General features: G+C 44.0%; 1 protein-coding gene across 6 annotated transcripts in view; it reads left to right on the forward strand.

The window, feature by feature from the left end:
• Ntrk2 (neurotrophic receptor tyrosine kinase 2) overlaps positions 1–19,286 on the forward strand; it is a 315,292-nt gene that overhangs the window by 50,320 nt on the left and 245,686 nt on the right. For all 6 annotated transcript variants that reach the window (XM_021180131.2, XM_021180137.2, XM_029468409.1 and 3 more), the window contains exons 7-10: positions 5,808–5,944; positions 6,806–6,938; positions 7,882–8,187; positions 18,341–18,376. In XM_021180131.2, coding sequence (XP_021035790.1) covers positions 5,808–5,944; positions 6,806–6,938; positions 7,882–8,187; positions 18,341–18,376 — 612 coding nt within the window. The remainder of the gene's footprint in view (positions 1–5,807; positions 5,945–6,805; positions 6,939–7,881; positions 8,188–18,340; positions 18,377–19,286) is intronic.

The following is a 19,286-nucleotide window of genomic DNA, read 5'->3' on the forward strand; positions in this document are numbered from 1 at the left end:
ATCATGAAGGGGTGTTGGATTTTGTCAAAGGCTTTCTCAGCATCTAACGAGATGATCATGTGGTTTTTGTCTTTGAGTTTGTTTATATACTGGATTACATTGATGGATTTCCGTATATTGAACCATCCTTGCATCCCTGGGATGAAACCTACTTGGTCAGGATGGATGATTGTTTTGATGTTTGGTTCTTTTCAATAGGAACATTGCAATGATTCCTTCTGCCTAACTCGGACTTTTACTTCAATTTTTAAACACTACAATAATGACTTTAACATTATCTGTGAGGAGGTTTCATTAGAAAGTTAACAGTGATGGTAGTGGTCTGTTCTAGGTACATGGTAAGGCTAGGAACGATGGCATGTCTATAGGTCATATCAGAATAGTCCCTCAGCAGAGCTCACTAGTAACCAGTTACTGTGAGAAGGGCTGAAGCCACACCTGCCTTTAGCTCCTTTGTTATTCACAATGATAATTTCTATTTTTGAATTTTCCAAACTTAATGTGAGGACTCCTTCAAGCGTTGTCCACACAATAAGAGTGTTTGGTGGCGAGAGTCCGCAGCATCTGTATGTGCCTGGGAAGATAGGTTTGCTCTCTGAAGTAAATCTGTGCCAGTGATTTATTTACATGACTGACTTCTGGCTTCAGCTACCATTCGTAGCACAAGTCTGCCCAGAACATAGCAGCACAGCACCTTATCAAGATCAACACGCATCTTCACGTGGTTCATTTTTGTCTTCCCGAGAGCACCTGCCCTCCTGCTTCTGTGTCTTGGCTAGTTTGCTTTCACTTTATGAGACATTCGTTTTTATTTTTGAAAATAAAGCAAAGCCCACGGTGGCTTGTTGCTTCTCTCTGTCCTTTTTAGAATGTCAAAGGAAGCTGCTGAAATCGTTGGTTTCTAAGCTATCTATCTGGCAGTTGCCACGTCTATACCATGACTCACAGAAGCTTAGATGTGCAACTTCAACTTTGAGCTTACGAAGGTGTTTTTTAATTTAGTGGTCTTTTTTTTTTTCAGCATGCTGTAAGCAGTTATATCTAATATTATGGTAACTCCATTCCTGCTTGCAGAATGAATGAACTCACACACACACACACACCACACTTGTCATCATTAGGTGTCAAATTGGAAAGCATCCTCCAGAGATAGAGGGAGATTCAGACTGTTGATACTTTTCCAATGTAGAATACTGTGCACTCTTTATGCACAAAGAGGAGAGGGGGGAGGAAGGACAGGATGGTTTGGTGGGTGATTAAGAGCACTTGCTGCTTTTCCAGTAGTCCCAAGTTTGATTCCTGACACACACATGGTGGTTCAAAAACATTTGCAGGGGATCTGAGACCCTCTTCTGGCATCCATGGGCACTGTGTGCACATGATGCACATACATACATACATAATACACTCAGGCAAATCGCTAGCAAACATAAAATGAAATAGGAGAAAAATAAAGTTAGAACATAGATGAAATCCTAACTCCCCGGGCTAGTTATATACACATGAGTGATAAGCCAGCATCAAATAAACAGAGGCCAGAAATACCAACAGATTGACAAAACACACCATCATGACTTCATAGGAACTTTCTGTGTCCTCTCTAGTTAAGAACCCAAATGAGCAGAGATTTGGTTTTCTCATCTATCAGAAAGGTGCAACTTACATATTTGGGGCCAGTGGCTGAGGCCCCCTGACCTTCTCTTGAGAGTTACGTGCCTATGCACTGGTGAAAGCCATGGGCAGAGGTGAGGGTCAGGCTAGGACTAACACAGCATCTGATTCATTTCAATACTCCCTAAACCTTAGTTCCTCCACTGGGAAATAGAGATGCTAACCAATGTATTTGTGGATATTTGGAATGACTAAGGAGAGAGTACAGGAAAGCATTTAAGATGGAGTCTAGCACATATTAAAAGAAGTAAAAGATGCTAGTAGCTATTAGTGTTATTTGCTATCACCAACATGAATAGTATCTTTAAAGTATTTGGCATTTGGATTTAAGTATTTTACATTGTGTCAAACCACTTCAAAGAAAGTAACAAAATCACATGGTTCAAGTAGTCTGGTACTTAAGTTGGCTGAGGGGGTCCAGGGGCAATGGCCGCTACATGTTTTCTTGTTTTCCACAGAAAGACTTCTGAGGGCTGTTATATGGCAATGCTACAAACATCCAGCTTTCTTTAGCTCTCTCTGCCTTTCTCGTCTGTTACTTTTAATCTTGCATTTGTCTCTGCCTCTTGCAGCATCTCCACCACAGTCACTTAAGCATCTTAAAAAAATCCACTTCTCCCAGAACACACTTTGTGGAAATTTTGGTGGTAGAAGACATAATCACCCAGGCCCCTGTTGGGTTTAAGAATAATAGTTGTAAAAACAAAAGCCTAGTGAACAATTGTCCAACACTCATTATCTAAACCCCTTCTACTCAAACTGTGGTCTGTGGCATGAGGAGTTAGTTAGAAACACAAACCTTCTGGGTTCAACCCATCCCGCTGGGGAAAGAAGCTGGGTCCCTCAGTGAGTTGTGTGTGCCCTAAGAACTGGGGAGCTGTGGTTCAAAGAAAGCCAGCTGGTTTGCTATTTCTAACACTTGTAGACTTCATTAATTAAACACCCGAGAGGTAAACACTACTTTCCTGAGCGAATTCAAGTCAAGAGCATTGATACAGGTTCTCTGCTGGGGATGCTGGCTATTTCTCATCTTCTGTGAGGTACTCCCTGCAGAAGGAAGATGGTTGGTGTTTGCCATCAGGCCTAGCACCGTAGCTTTTGGAAGCATTGCTGGGCTTTGCGGTGGACTTGTGCTGATTTCAAATCTTATTAAGCCAGGAACTAGTGCCTGGCGAGTGGTTTATCCCGCCTTGGCGATCGGTGTCTCCCAATTCATTTTTATTGTGCTAATTAAGCCTCAAGTGATATTTCAAGTACAGATTGTTTTTTCCATTATTGGGTCTTGGCCAGCGCATCAATGCTGTAGACTTAACAGGAGGCAGGTGCTTACTCATTTGCAGGAGACTTTACATTTAAAAGATCTAAGCTTGGCCAATTTGCACAGACTCCTTTGCAGAGTCCTATGACAGGGTGAGACAATTAATTTATAATACGGAGACTCATTCTTCCTTCACAAAATAGGCACAGAGCTCTTTTCAGACAAACCAAATTCTCAGCTCTTGGATATGATGTAGTACGTATGGTCTGAACAAAATGTGTGTAACCCTGCAGGGCAATGTACTGTAGTGGTAAAGGTCCTTTATTTTGGGTTCAAATCCCAGGTCTACGTTGATTCTTTGAAAGATATGCTTGACTTTTCTAATACTTCTAGACTTCATTAATTAAAGAAATACTAAGTTTTTGTCTTCAAGGTTGTTGTAAGGATTCTGTAAGATAACACACTGGGTGGGAATGTCTACTTTAATGAGCTCCCAGAAAATATTACCACTGCTCCTACTATAACTAAACAAACGCACTCAGGACTGCTACTCATCTATACTGAAGTTTGAAAAGAAAGACCAAGCCAGATTTTATGGGAATAATTAAGACTACTATGTAGCATTTCTTACTGAAGCTCACAGTAACACTCCTGTACTCAGAATATCTGAGATCTGTTATACACTAATGAAGGAAACACACACACCAAAGCACTGTGATTAGGACAGGGCTATTTGGGAGGAGCCACATCTCAGAATAAGTTTGGGTCCCAACGTCACCTTAGAATCAGTAAATAAATCTGTAAATACAAGGAAAACTGGAGCCAACAGATCACCAAAAGCTATTAGTGGGGAAAGTAAAGGGATGTGTCGTAACTGTCATTGTGCCTCAGAATGTTGGTCACTGAGCAGTCCACAGGGAAAATGTGACTTGTGCATGAATGTAGGTGACACCATCACAGACACTGGCCAAAAGCCTGCTGTACATTCATATTCAACATGCTCCTTGTTGTATATGGTTCAGGTGATGTAACCCTCTTTTCTTGGGGGGAACGTTGGATATCTGTTCTATAAAGAGAATAAAATAAAGATCCTGAGGAGATTTGGGTAAACTTGATAGCATTCATAGAAAACCTGACAAATATATGTATATATTGACAAATTTACAAATATATATATTCTTTCCCTTCATCTAAGGAGGACATTGGGAGAATTTCTAATAATTGTTCCATTGGTCTGAGTAATGGGAATTGTCACTTCCTCAAAATGATATGAAGATAACTGGGTAGATTTGACAGGTTTTAGATGGTCCAAGTCTCAGTAAGGTTTATGTATCTTGATGTATGTCTTGTTATATCATATATCTTCACATCATGTGGAAAGATGAAAAGATGGAGCTGTGGGCAGGTGGGAAAGCACAGATGGGAGTCTCTAGTCCCCTCCTGATAGGAGGTCAGTAGGTAATTCCACATCAGAAAAGCCAACAAATAGGAGTGCAAACATAATATTTAGTGAGTTGGAGATCAACAGTAAGGAAGACATGCAAATAGATGAAGTGGGCGCTTCTGGGAACAGGAAGCAATGCCATCCAGCTGAGGGCCAGCTACTCTTCACACAGTCGCTTGATTATTTTTAGTAACAAGTTTTATATGATTATAGACTCTTTAAATGATGCAACTACATGTTAGGCTAAAAATAAATAAAACACATATTTTTAGGAAGTTACCCAGACCACACCATTAACTTTAATGGTGTTCTGCCCTGATCTGCTTCCTAATCCACACAGTTCATATGAATGAGATTTACAGTATAGGGTCTGTTTTTGTTTACTGTGCTTTCTCTTGACTTTTGTTATGTACTTTGTTGCCTCATGAAACTTGGGATAGCGTGGGACTCTTGGAAACCACACAAAAGATGCAACGGTCCTCTCTATTGGATGCTAATAGGGAGGGTCATTCCAAGGAGGTCTCAGAAGTCCCTGAAAGCCAGACTTTACTGGCTGTCTTCTCTCAGTGGTTGAAATACTTGTGAGACACACTGTGTACAAATATTGTCTAGTCTGACTTTAATACTGAAGAATAGTGGCTTAGCCAGTGAGGCTAAGGTAACCCTTAATGATGAAGGGTTTGTGTATCAAATATGTCAGTTTGGTTGCTGGCAAATAGGTGGGTTATTGCAATTTAATAGTGACCTCCAAGCTGTTCCTAGACAATGAGCCACCACCGTTCTGTGAGACTTGGCAATTGGGGTGGACAGAGTCCTCTAAATGGTGCTCATAGCAAGTGGGCTGATTTGATTGGCAGGATCAACACATAGTTAATTATCCAAGCCTTGCTTTAGGTAATAGGTAGTGTGATTTCTGCAGTTGAAGACAGGGTGCACACCTGGGAAGAGAGATGCCCAGAGAAGCAAAAGCAGCAAGAATTAAAATAAAAACTGTCCAGCTCTCGAAATATAAGTATAAAAACCACACCAGTGAAACGCAAAAACACACATGTAGGGGTCACAATCTCCTCTAACAACAAATACATCTTGAAGGTTTTCCTTTTGCTTTTAACAATTTTTCGCTGTGATAAGGAGTCATATATATAACTTCTCATCATTATTATGAACAGATTGGTCAATTTAATTCATAATAATTAACTCCACCTTGGCTCTGAAGCATTCTAACAAGGTCATTGTTAGAGTTTCATCCTTGAGAAATGCTTTTAAACTAGTTTTCCTGACAATCTGATTCTGTTAAACTCTAGGGCCCGGTGGAGGTTTCTAGACTTAACTGAGTTACTACAACAATGGACTTCTGTAACAATGTATGTCTGACCATTTTGATTCCGACTGTAACTGTTTGTGTGCATTTCTGTGTGCTTTTCCCTTCCATAGGTCTGCCATCTGCACGTCTGGCTGCTCCTAACCTCACCGTGGAGGAAGGAAAGTCTGTGACCCTTTCCTGCAGTGTGGGGGGTGACCCACTCCCCACCTTGTACTGGGACGTTGGGAATTTGGTTTCCAAACACATGGTGAGGCTGAGTTTAGTTCTGTCTTGTAAGGTGACAATGAGGAGACCATATTGAACGTATTGATGACCACTCTCTTAGATTCCCTTTTGGTTGCTCTGATAAAAAAGGCCCTGGCAAGAGCCACTTAAAGGAGAAAGGGTTCATTGGGTGCCTAGTCCCAGGTTACATCTCCAGTCCACCCTTAGCGGGAAGTCACAGCCCCAGGAGCTAGTCACAGTAAGTTCACAGCCAAGAGCAAGGAACAGTGAATTAATGCGTATAGCAACTCATTTCTTCTTATCAGCACAAGATCAAAATAGCCACGCCTATATTTTTACAGTGACACCATGACCTGTCACCACATGTAGTGTGGATAATTCCACTGTTGTTAACCCATTTAAGACAATCTCCCACAAACTAGCCTAACTCAGACAGTTCTCCACTGAGATTCCCTTCCCAGGTGACCCTACATTGTCAAGTTGCTGATCTTTACTAACCATCAAAGCCACCCAATATTATGTGCCTACACATTGGTATTTATAATGATTTTTAAATGTCATTTAGTTTTTACTTACCTTTAATTAGACAAAGCCAATCTGAAGATTACATTTAATTATCTGTACACATCAGATTATTATTCTGAGCAAGGAAGTGACAGCCCTTTGTAATCTTTTCCCTTGGAGGAGGTGGGCAAGAATTTAGGGGTTACTTGAGTCTGCAATCTGCAAGGAAAGTGTGTATGTGTGTGTGTGTGTGTGTGTGTGTGTGTGTGTGTGTGTGTGTATACTAGACTTCACGAAGAAACTACGATACTTTGGGATTAATTCTAATCAATGTTATTATTTTTTTTTTGTGTGTGTGTGTCTGTTAATCCATTTGTAGAATGAAACAAGCCACACACAGGGCTCCTTAAGGATAACGAACATTTCATCTGATGACAGTGGAAAGCAAATCTCTTGTGTGGCAGAAAACCTTGTAGGAGAAGATCAAGATTCTGTCAACCTCACTGTGCATTGTAGGTATTGAGAGCAGAGCGTGCTTTCCATGGGCAGTGACTGCGGGTCTTCCACCTTTGTCACAGCGGGCGGGGTGGGTACTCTATAGGCTGCTTACATTTGTGACACAAGACTATATCTTAGGCTTTTGTGTGTGCTTAACTAAGAAATGGTGTCAGCCCCTGGTTCTTGTTCTGAAGTCAGTTTAAAGAGACCACTTGCTCATGCCTGAATCCCTGCAGCATAAGATGCTATACACGTTTAAAGTTGGATAATCACCAGGCTGTTTTTTTCCAAGCTGAAATCAGACCTCAGACGTTTCAAGAATCAAAATGTGGACATTTAGAATCTAGTAAAATCAAACCATGCTACAGTTCAGATCATCTGAAACAGTATTTGCTGTTCAGTGCCCGACAGAAGCTCTCAGCTTCCCATTCTCCATGCTAAGCATTCTTTAGCAACCGTAACAGTCATTGCCTCAATCAGCCTGATACATTTTAGTAAGAGTTCCATGGGATCAGAGCTTCATGGAACATTTCCAAAGTCATTATCAATTTAGTGACTTCTATAGTTATTTTAATTATTTAAGGAAGAGTTACTAATGAAAAGAGTGCCTCTCATTATTTCTTATGATGAATACACATAATATTAAGATGTGCAGGGAGGGGCATGACAAAGACATCAGATGACACTTCCCACCATCAGAGCCTCACAGTGTTGTGTGAGTCTTGAGCAGAGTCAACTAAGCTGTTCCCAGGAGCTCCTGGTAGGGGTTGGGACAGTCATATCATGCAAATGACTAATCTGGAGTTTGAATGTGGATTTTCTTAAACTAAATGATGGTTGAATAAAAGCTCTTCTTGACACAGAATTCAAAAGGGAGGATTCTGAGCTTTCTGGTGCTATTAACACTCTCTCTCTCTCTCTCTCTCTCTCTCTCTCTCTCTCTCTCTCTCCTTTTAGTTGCACCAACTATCACGTTTCTCGAGTCTCCAACCTCAGACCACCACTGGTGCATTCCATTCACTGTGAGAGGCAACCCCAAGCCAGCGCTTCAGTGGTTCTACAATGGGGCCATACTGAATGAGTCCAAGTACATCTGTACCAAGATCCACGTCACCAATCACACGGAGTACCATGGCTGCCTCCAGCTGGATAACCCCACCCATATGAATAACGGAGACTACACCCTGATGGCCAAGAATGAGTATGGGAAGGACGAGAGACAGATCTCCGCTCACTTCATGGGCCGACCTGGAGTTGACTACGGTGTGTACTGGAGGCTTTGTGCTTGGGGGAAGGGTAGAGCAATGCACTAAACTACCAGTTTTGCTAGCCACCTGGCCCGGTCTTCCCTTGGCTAGCATCATGACACAGGAGGTCTCTTCCGCGTGGCAAGTGTGGAGTGTAGACAGCCAGGGATGTAGGCCTTGTCTAGGTACTGCCTTCTTAGCTTTAAGGCCATTAGCCTAAAAGGACTCGTAGGGTGAAGGGTGTCAAGGAAGGGGATTTGTGTGACCCGCAGAAGATAAGGAGTAAGTGAGTTTGAACAGTAATTGGATCGATACAGGATTACTGACGGAAGGCTTTGGTAGCACAGAAGGTCGTTCTAACGGGCATCTCAATGTTTAATGAGATCTCACAGCCCCCGGTGCTGAGCCCCAGGAAAAAACAGGAACAGAGTCACGGGTTGACTCATAAAATATTTAAGATTTATCTTCTACCCTCTTATTCATTTGGGATCAGTGTCCCATCTTCTGTGGATCTTGCTTAAGTGGCTATGGCGCACCGTGCTTTTAACAGGGGAGGAGAAGGCCCTGCCAGGCCAGCAGGAGAGCTCCTGGGGGGTGGTGGGGGAGGCTCTGGTGATGAGGGACAGTTGTCACACCTTTGCCACTTCAGCTACAGCCCTTCAGAAGAGTGTCCCATCTACCCAGTCTCATTGCTCAGGTGACTGCTACACTGAAGGGCTGAGCCTGCTTTGTGATGTTGAGGCCTGCGTGGAGAACTCTTCACTGTAATAGCTGAGAGTTAGTCTGAGTCACAAGGGATGCATTGGAGCAAGCGGGAAAGAGGACCGTGGAGATCCAAAGCAAGGCATTGCTTGGCCAGCTTTTACATGTGGGGCTTTGTAAGGCAGCTTTGTGGACAAAGGTGATTCAGGCGGAGCTGCTTTCATCCTCGCAGAGTGAATTTGTCCAACAATAAACAAGAGGGCAGTCATTCTCTTCCTGTAAGCATCTCCAACTTCCTTGGTGTTTCCTAAATGCCTCCTAAATGTACAGGCTTCCTGAACATATTCAAAATGTGATTTGAGTTCTGTCAGTTTGATTTACCAAAAGCCCTACAGGAGTACATAAAACAAGCAGTGCTTGGAAGCGACACCCAGACACCCCTGGTTGTTGTAGTCATTCCCATTAAATCTTCCTCCTAATTGAGAGTTTAGCTGCTTGGCTGTGTCTGCTGCAGTAAATCTCTGGATGGGTGTGCTTCTTCCTCCGCGTCTGTGGGAGCAAGAACTCCAGAATGAAGCCAGAGACTCCCGCTTGGGAGAACGGCCCTTGGTTTGTTCTTCAGTAAAAGTTTTATTTGTGAGTAATTTTGGATTTATAGAAAAGTTGCAGACAGTCTGGAGAGTTTCTCTGCTCAGGGTTTCCAGCGTTGACTTCTGTTGCTGTGGTCCATGTGTCTCCTGGAGAATGGGCATTGGCAGGTTACAGTTCATCATCTTTAGGCTTTGTTTCCATCTTGCCATCAACAGCCTTTTGATGCTCTTTGGGGCGAAGCTTGATTCAGGCAAAGGCCCAGAGATTGAAATCTCTACGAGTCAGGTCTGTGTCCTTTGAAAGCCACACACTGAAGGGACAGTTTTACATGGATTTGGATGTGTTTTCCTTTGAACATTCCTCTATGGTACTAATATTTGAATTAAGCTTCTCTTATGCATGCTGGCTCATTTTTTTAATGCATCAGTTCTTAGGTTTGTTTTGTGGTTTGATCATAACTTGGAGGGGGTCTCTCAAATATTTTTTTAAAAAAACACTTTTTTATAAAAAGTAAAAAGTCAATTGAGTTTTTATTATGTATTGCATGTGTGGCATGAGTGTGGAAGCCAGAGGACAGCTAGTAGGAGCCAGTTCTTTCACCACTCGGGGCTCGTGTGTGTGTGTGTGTGTGTGTGTGGGGGGGTGGAACTGTAGTCACTAGGCTTATAAAGTCGTTTTTCCTCCTCCTTGTTCCTCTTTCCCACTTACTCCTTTGTATTACATATTTAAAATAAAACCATGAGGCAGCAAAGATGGCTCAGGAGTAAAAGCATCCTTGCGGTGCTAGCGGGAGGAAGCGTGTTCGCATACCCAGCATCCACACACGAGCTGGGCATGGACTCGAGCTTGCAGTCCCAATGCTGGGGAACAGAGGCAGGTGGGTCCCCAGAGCTTGTTGGCCAAGTTGCCTAACTAAAAAACATGAACTTCAGATTTGGTGAAGGACCCTGTCTCAAAACCTAAGGTGGAGAGTGATGGAGGCTGACACCCAGGCTCCTCTTCTGGCATCTGCACACATGCATGTGAGGAGCACAGACCTACAGATACAGGTTTGTACATGGACAGGTGTGCACGTGGACAGGCATACCTACACACGATAGAAAAGAAAAGGCAAACTAACTATTAATGTCTAGTTTGAGAAAAGACTGATTTATTTTTGTCTTTAACTGTTTATTAAAAGGCCAGCTATCAGGGAGGAATAAATGAGAGAGAAAATTATGGAGACTTGGCCTTGGGTGATGGCAGATATAGATGACCCCAGCGGGCCATAAACCAATGTGACCAATTAGAGATTAGCCTCATTGACTGTGGGATCGAGTCTTGGTGGGTATTTATGAGATTCACAGTCATAGCATTCAGGTAACAGCCACCTTTAAAATTGATTCCTTTCTCCTTTAACCTCCTTAAAACTAAAGTAAAAGAAACAGATGGAAAAAAAAGAAGAAAAATAACAGTTGTATCCCTGGTGGGGAATTCCACATTAAGGACAACAGGAAGTCAAGCTTGACCTTTGCCCTTCCATTTGTTTGCATTTCTGCTGCCATCATGGGGTGACTCTCCCTAGTCTTTGTGGTGAGAGTTAATCCCATTTCACTGGTGGTATTTTTGATGACTATAAAGGAAGGGTGGGAGGAAAGTCTGAATCATAGCATGAAGGAGTCCCGTTCATCATGATGTCAATAGCTTTCCTACACAAAGAGTGAGCATGGCCGTCCTGATGTCCCTTAGTGGTGTGTACCTCATTCAAGCTTAGCTTTCTTGGGATGCTTTAGGGATATGCTTTAGGGGGCCGGGAATGAAGAATACCGAGAGAAGTCAAAATACAAACAAAAACAGCCAAAAATTCTCTGCACTATTGATTTGCAAAGCTTGAATCAGACAGACCACCTGGGCCGTCTGTGTTTTTATCCCACGTTCTGAACATGAGAAATCATTGCCCGGTGTCAGACACTGCTTTTTCCAGAGCAGGGAGGGACAGCTGGAGGAACAGCTATGGCACTCTCGCCCAGTGCACCACGTATAAGATCTGAGGGTGTGAGGTCGGAACCAGAGAGACCCAACAACCCAAGGTCCCCATAAAATGTCTTTAGACCATGGTCACTGACTCCAGGGACCCACCCAGGGTGATGTGTGGAGTGATAACTCTATCGGATCCTTAGGCATCCACAAGACTAGTGCCTTCCACAGATATTAGCTTCTGGAGACCTGGGCTGGTTCATGAAAGGGAGAAAAACCCTTTCCCAGGCTCCAGGCACTGCACTCTGCCATCTTAGATCCAGCCTTTCAGAAGCGAACCTCGCTTCCCTATGTAAGCTTTCTAGAATCTGCCCTTTAAGTAGGACATATAGCCAGTGTGTATTTCTTAGAAAGGGTGGGTAAGGATGAACTCCTTCTGATGTCTAAGGTTCTTCCCTTTCTCTACTCATTTTTGAAGTGGCGCACAGCTAGATGTCATATATATGTCATATGTCACAGACATATGTCATTGTAAGCAGAACCAACCTCATGGTTTTTTACTATCGTTTGCAGCAAAATATGCAGAGATAATTTGCTCTCAGTATTTGGGTACCTAGTAATTGCTTTGTTTTATTGAAGAATTCTTGTGTGTGATTCCCACTTTTGACTCCAGTAAAACGTTGCAAGGTGTAAACCAGGATTTCCTAATCCTTCCTTTGTGCACTAAACCTTTGAGGGCCCTGCTGAACTGAGGGTGTGAGGTAAGGGATTTGGGAAGAGGCCCATGATCCTAGTGAGCTCCTGACATGGCTGGTTCATGGACCACTCTTTGAGTGGAGAGTAAGGATCGATTAGAGGAACTATTCAAACATTCTTCCAGAGAACTCCATTAGGTCCTCAGGGATAGCAGATCGTAGTAACAAAGTGCAGACTAGACCGTGCTCTGACAGGCATTCTTCTTGAGTTTGGCAACAAGTAGAATGGATTCAGTATATGATTATAAAGGCTTTAGAAAGGGAAGGAGATGGAGACCATGGCCACACACACACACACACACACACACACACATACACATCTACAGCACGGGGTCAGCAGAGGGGTCTCCAGTGGCTGTGGTGTATCCTATTTAGCTTACAGGCCTGAAATAAAGATGAACTTGATACCCCCAGGTGGCTCTCACTGGAATTCAATCCTACATGCAGAAAAGCTCTCCATGAGCAGGCAGATGTTCATGGAGACAGTTGAGAGACCAGAAGCAAGCATGGGCTTCTTTTTCAGGGAGGCCCTGAAATGATCACTAAGAGGCGAAAAATAACCTAGTTTTTTGCCACAAGGAAGGGATTTGGACCTGTCATGACTAGCTTCTGACTAAATAGAGCAAATTTGGAGAACTCTAAGGGCCAGATGTTTCTTAAGTGTGAGCACTCTGACTGGGGTCAGATGGTCCCATCCGCGTCAGCACACAAGCAATTCAATACGTCCGCCTTGGAGCAGACCGACGAGAACTGGATGATGACACTCTTATTTTGAAGCTCGTGATTCTTTAGGCGGCGCAGAGAGTGTCTCTCTGGCCCACTCATCCAGGAAGACTGTCACAGCTCCAGGATGCTCATTCACACAGCAGTGGGAGTTGGTGACTTCTGCTCCCTTATTCAGAAGCAGTTGTCTCCTATGCAAAAACTCGCGTCAGGGACAAACTATAAATATCGGAAGTGTTTTCCCACAGTTTCTCCCAGTGCTGTTTTGTCAAAAGATTCATGATGTGGGGTGAACTGGCGCTCTCTCTGCTGCACTTAGAAAGGCCCCAAAGTAGCAGATCTAGGGACGGAGTGTTCAAGTCAAGGAACACAGCGAGAGTAAATTTCTCCTGGAGTTCCACAGAAGAGTAGAATGTGAAGCCCATACTGTTTCAATCACCAGGACCTGTTCCTTGTCCTGGGACTAAAACTACAGAGCCATAGATTCTTTCTTGCCTTGAGAAACCAAGGAGAAGATGGTTTGGGCACAAGCATTAGATAACCAGAGTAATTAAGATTCATCCTTACAGTTCTTCGAATCTCCAGAGTACTAAGGTTAATTGGTTACACCTTCCTCGCTCATCCCTGGGAAGACTCCATTCTAGCAGGAAAGAAGAGACTCAAAGCTCTCAGCAAGTCGGTGGCTGTCAGCCTGTAGGCTCAGTCTCCTCGTCCTCCTCCGAGGGGGCAGCCTGGCCAGCAGAGGCTGCTGGCCACATGTCAGAAACATGCTGATCCAAAGCCAGGACTGTCCACTAGAGAAGAAAGAATATGCGATTTTCTCTTCCTACCGCAAGGGTTTCTTTGGGATCATTTTAAAGATCCTGGAATCTGCAAGATAACACTGAAGGAAAAGACTAGTTTGAGGAGTATTTGAGGGGCTGGAGGCTGGAGGAGGGCTCGGCAGGTCAGTCCTCAGCACCTACATTGTGGCTCACAAACCATCTGTCACGCCAGTTTCAGGGGATCCGAGGCTCTCCTCTCACCTCCTCAGGCACCATGGGTGAGGTGAGCAGACATGCATGTAGGGAAAACAGTAAGACACGTAAAATAAATCAATCTTAGAAATTAAGACATTAGCGAGCTTTAAAAAAAAAAAAAGGAAAGAAACACGTCTCCCCACCCCCCACCATTGCTTTTCTCTTGGCGGCAGACCACACGATGACTGTGTCCGTGCCACCTCTGTTTGCCTTGTGTTATTCTCTTACCCTCTGACTGTGTCTCTACGGAGCTCTTCTTGCAGCTTAACAGGTCATCATAATCTATTCAGGCTGATTTCCAGAAGTGCAAAGATTTGCTCATGAGGTGTGGTTGATACTGGAAGTTAAGATTGAGCTGAGAGTGCTGGTGTGCACACCTGTAATTCTAGTCTTGGGAGACGGAGGTTGGAGGGTCACCGCAAGTGTGAAGCCAGCCCGGGTGAGACCCTTCTTCAAAAACAAAACTAAAGCAAAGCAAAGCAAAGCAAAGCAAACAAACAACAAGAGCAGAAACCCAAAGGGGAAAATGATAATCAAAAGGAGAAAGAGAGAGAGAGAGAGAGAGAGAGAGAGAGAGAGAGAGAGAGAGAGAGAGAGAGAGAGAGACAGAGAGACAGAGACAGACAGAGAAGTTATTTAATGTGGAATGGAGGTGTTGGTAAGAGCTGTAGGTTGGTAGTGTTCAGAAAACAAAACAGTGCTTTGTTCTTTGCCACTGGCTGGCCTCTCCCCTAAGTGCTGTCTCCTGGGGGTAAAGCCACCTGCAGATTACTTTGGGGGCTTTGCTGGAATTCGTGCTAACTGTGTGCCATCTGTGTGCGTGCTAGCCATGTGCCTTCTGTGGCTTCAATACAACGTTTCCTGTTGGAAGTACCAGGCCACCCTGGACCAACAACCTCTTCCCATAACTCATGAAAGCAATCCATCAAGTCTAAACAAAGCAAATGTGCCCACAGAACCTGAGGACTCTCCTTAGGGGACAGCTCTCAGCCAAGAGATTGGTAAAGCTCGTCCCTGGTCTTCAGGTTCTCTTGGGACACCAGCATCTGACCTTGATGCCACTGGAGTGGCCATGGAGGGTGAAAGAGCTCCAATGGGTGAAAGAGAGTGCCTGGGTTCCCATATTTCCATGTTAGATCTTGAAGCCCATGTCCATATCAGATTATCTCCTGCTCGATGGGCTGGACCAGGGTGTGTTCAAAGAAACCATAGGATGTTTTCCAATCCCACCACAAGGGCCAACTGGGCAGTCCTTTTTCATCCTTAGGTAGAATTACTCTCACTTTGTCTTGACTCTCTTGTCCTTAATGGTGATCCTGACTTTACGTGTTGTATCATTTAGATTTCAGTAAAAGGAGCCAGTTAGAAAATAGTCTTAAAGACAAGACGGTGGGATACCCAGGTTTGGCTGTGTGTGCTTTTAATCCCAGCCCCCAGGAGGCAGAGGCAGGTAGATCTACTTAGGTTGACCTACCTAGCAATTTGCAGGCCAGCCAGAGATACAGAGTGGGAGTCTATAACATAGGGGGAAAAAAGTGGAATGTTTTTAAAATTTGGCCATGGTCAGAAGTGTAAAGAGGAATTGTTGTCTTACTTTTGTGTCTGTCCCTGTGCTTTGTGAACTTGGGTCCACGTGTTTCACATGCCCACTTCTGTGTTGTGGCATGGGATGCATTAGGTCTGGTTGCATGTGTATGGGAGGGACAAAAACCACAGCGGTGATTGTTGCTGTCGCACCGTCTCTCTGCCCAGTCCCATCATCCCTTCCTGACCTGTACGCCTGAAGGTGGAGACACAGAGCCGATTCTTCTCTCATACCTGAGAAAAGGAAGTCAGAAAAAGAATACTGTTTTTCAGCAAGTTTGAGTATGGCCTAACCTGATGTTTTGTGGTTGATCTTGATAGCAAAGACATGATGGGTCTGGAAAAGTGAATTGTCTTCTAGGTTGTGGTCTAACTGTTGATTCATGATCCTACACAAAATCCTGATGTGTTGAATTTATATCATGTGCTTGGATCTTCCTAAGTGCTTTGTGTGAGGAGTGTTTGTTAGTACTCCTATTCTATCATGAGGTTTATCAAGTCGGATATATGTCATAGTCATGGTGGCCATTGAAACATCGGGTCCAAATAAACATGACTAAGAATTCTACCTTTTAAAAATGGAGTTTTACATGTAAAATCAAATGGCACTATAAACCAAATTCTCCCATTTGTGGGATCCACGAGGATTTGAGAGCATGTGAAGACACCAACTTTTCCAGCATCTTCAAAACAAGTCCCACATCCGGGGAGAAACCTTGGTCCCCGGTTAACTGTATAGACTCCTCCGGGACTTCTCCAGCTTTGAAACTGAAAGTCCATTATCTCAGGGATGTGCTTCATCCCTGGTTACCTGGGATGGTTCATAACCCTGGTGCAAACTGAGTTTTTCACATATAAAGTTATGTACCAAGCTGACTGCAAAACAACATCTCTTGCTTTCTTTGACCTCTGAATATAGGTTTGAAAGTAGCATTCTCAGAGTCTTCCATCCATACAAGAACAGAATGGTTTTGGTCCATCTGGTCTGAGGCCATGACCTCTGAGCTGGGATTCTATTCTCCAGTGAGAGTCTGGACAGTCTGGTCCTTCCTCCTGTCTCATTTTGGAGTCTTGAATCAGAGTGTGCTCAGGGAGGTGGTGGAGCCATGCTGAGTTGGGCAAGGATGGGCAGAGCTTGGAAAAGGGCTTAGGGTAGATTGGGAAAGCTACCAAGGCCACCTGAGGTTAATGTTGGAGGGCAGAGGCCCTGGCTGACCGAGACTATGGGTCGAGAGGAGGGTGAACAGACAGCAAAGGGTGTCAGGTCTGAGACAGTGGGTATCTGGGAAGCCAGAGGGGACCTGCTCCCATAGGGCTGTGACACCTTCCCTCAGCAGGGCTTCAAGGCCATCACTGTGGGGGACAGCGTATGCTGTGGGGGTCTTCCCAAAGGGAAAAGGCTTGAGAGGACCAGTTCATGTCTTACATGTGGCATCAGGAGACATGACCCTTGAGCTTCTCACTACTTAAGTCAGGAAATGGTCCCCAGACTACGTGCAGGGCAGCCGCTATGCACAGTGCTGCAATGCTAAGGATAGGTATTTTGATATTGTATTTCAAACCTACTCAAAAAGTATATTGGCAGTGATAAAAGTCACCAAAATACAGTTGAAATTTTCTTGGATGATTGCTTTTATATGAATTAGCACAGTATGGTCATAGGTGACTTCGAGGGTTGTATAATGAGCATTTCTGAGTGGTCTTGTTGACATAGACTCCAATGAAAGTTAGGCAGCAGTCTTGATTTGGAGCACACAGGTGTCCACTTAAATTTTTGCTCTCTGAAACAGAAATTCTTTTACTGAAGTATATCACAAGTCTAGTTGAACACTAGGGCCATCTTCACTCGCTTGCTCGATTAGACTAACCTTGGTTGTTACTTGCTGGGGAAGTTGGGCGCTGAACTTGGCTGATGTCTGTTTTGACGCCGGGGCTCAGAGGTGAGGTGACGACTGAACCAGCCTCACAGCCACAGGTCTTGCTGTTGATGGGCAGAGACTAGAAGCACGGGGCAGCACTGTGGGGGGTACCTTGGCAGTCACTTAACTGTTAGGACGAAGTGCATTTCCAAGCACACTTGCCAGTAGACCCAGGAAGCTGTGCTCAGGGACCTGGAAGCAGACCTTTAATTCACCAATCTTGTGGACACCAAATCTGAACATTTTAAATATGTTTTTAGATTTTAAAAGTTGTATAGAAATGCCTCACAGTGAGGTATTCAGATCAAGTTGACAATTGTACAGCCACACAAGTAAGCTGTTATCTGTTTTATATTTACCTCTGTAGGAACTTTCTTTCTCCCTCCCCTCAGCCAGGGCCTTCAGTGGGGAGGCACACTTTGTTTCTGCGCTGTTAGGACAGAGAAGCCTTAGGACTCTTGTTGCTCGAGCAGAGGGCTGATAACATGGATAAATGGCTCTGGAATACACAGCAGAACTCCAAATATCATAGATGATAAAAATGCTATGGAAATTACCATGTTTGACATAAAAATATCCAAACTATAGTTATAGCCAGTGGTGTCGTGGAAACTGGACAAGGAGAAATGGCCAAATTGCACTAATGTTTTCCCCCAAAACAGATAAGTGATTTCTCACTGGTTTTTTTGGGGTGGGGTGGGGTGGGGTAGGGGATAGACTTGGTAGAAGAAGAAAGAGACAGCTTGCTATGTAGGGAAACCAGAATCCCTGCCCTCATGCACCTGTCCTGGGAGCTGCAGGGCAGCCTTCCTGGTTATAAAAGCTTCAGGGGGTATAGAACATATTTCACTCAGTACAGCTAAGCAGTCGTTAACTCTAAAATGTGTACTTACATGGTTTTAATGTGTTTTGCTTTTCAGAGACAAACCCAAATTACCCTGAAGTCCTCTATGAAGGTAGAGATCATGTTTCTTCATTCTATATTTTTTTTCTGAAATGTTTGTGCATAATGAAATAAATCAGCTAAAAGAAGACCTGTAAGCTGAGTTAAATACACATTTTCAAGTGCTACATGAGCCAAAATAACATCTCAAGTATCACCCAGTATTGATGGCTCTTTTCCCTTGATATTTACAGTGCCTGTAAATAGCACTTTCTCTCTGAGGCTCTCTTCTTGGAAGTAGTAAATCCATTCTGCTCTCAGAGACATTTTGCTTCCGTAATTGGGAACTAATTACCTGTTTAAGAGCCATGCCCACCAAGAGAGGAGGTGGATCACCTTCAGGCCACGGCAGGAAACACATATGAAAATTTTTTCTTGTATAATGTAAAAGATGGCTCATGGCAGGAACATCCTTAATAAGTGAGGGCTTTATGTGGGGCAGCTTAGAAGGGCACTGGGCTATGCCATCAAGACCCTCAGTCTCTGCTGCACATTTTACCCCTGCTGACCAGCTCTGTTGCGGCTGGTCTTCTTGGTGGTGTGAGCCAATGCTGTGGTGCAACTGGCCCAGACCCATGGTCCCTCTAACCTCATACAGAGAAGCAGGATTGCGTAGCCCTGAGTTACTAGACCCATCCATGGAGGGCAGGCCAACTTTCCTGGGGGCGGAGGACCTAAAAAAAACCTAAATAAAGTGAAGTCCTTTAGGAACAGGGAAGAGGGAGATCCAAAGGCTACATAATGATGGTTTAGCTGCTGGCCCTTACTTCCTGACTAAATGCCAAGGGTGCGTTGATGGATACAAAGGGTCTGTAGCAGATTTCCAAACTATTGCGATTCTAGAGCTACCAAGGTTACAGATGTGATGGGATCTGTTTCAGATTGGGACTAAAACTCCAGATGATTAGAGTTAGATTAGTCAG

The sequence above is a fragment of the Mus caroli genome, chromosome 13 (assembly GCF_900094665.2).
Source record: "Mus caroli chromosome 13, CAROLI_EIJ_v1.1, whole genome shotgun sequence".
Classification (NCBI taxonomy): domain Eukaryota; kingdom Metazoa; phylum Chordata; class Mammalia; order Rodentia; family Muridae; genus Mus; species Mus caroli.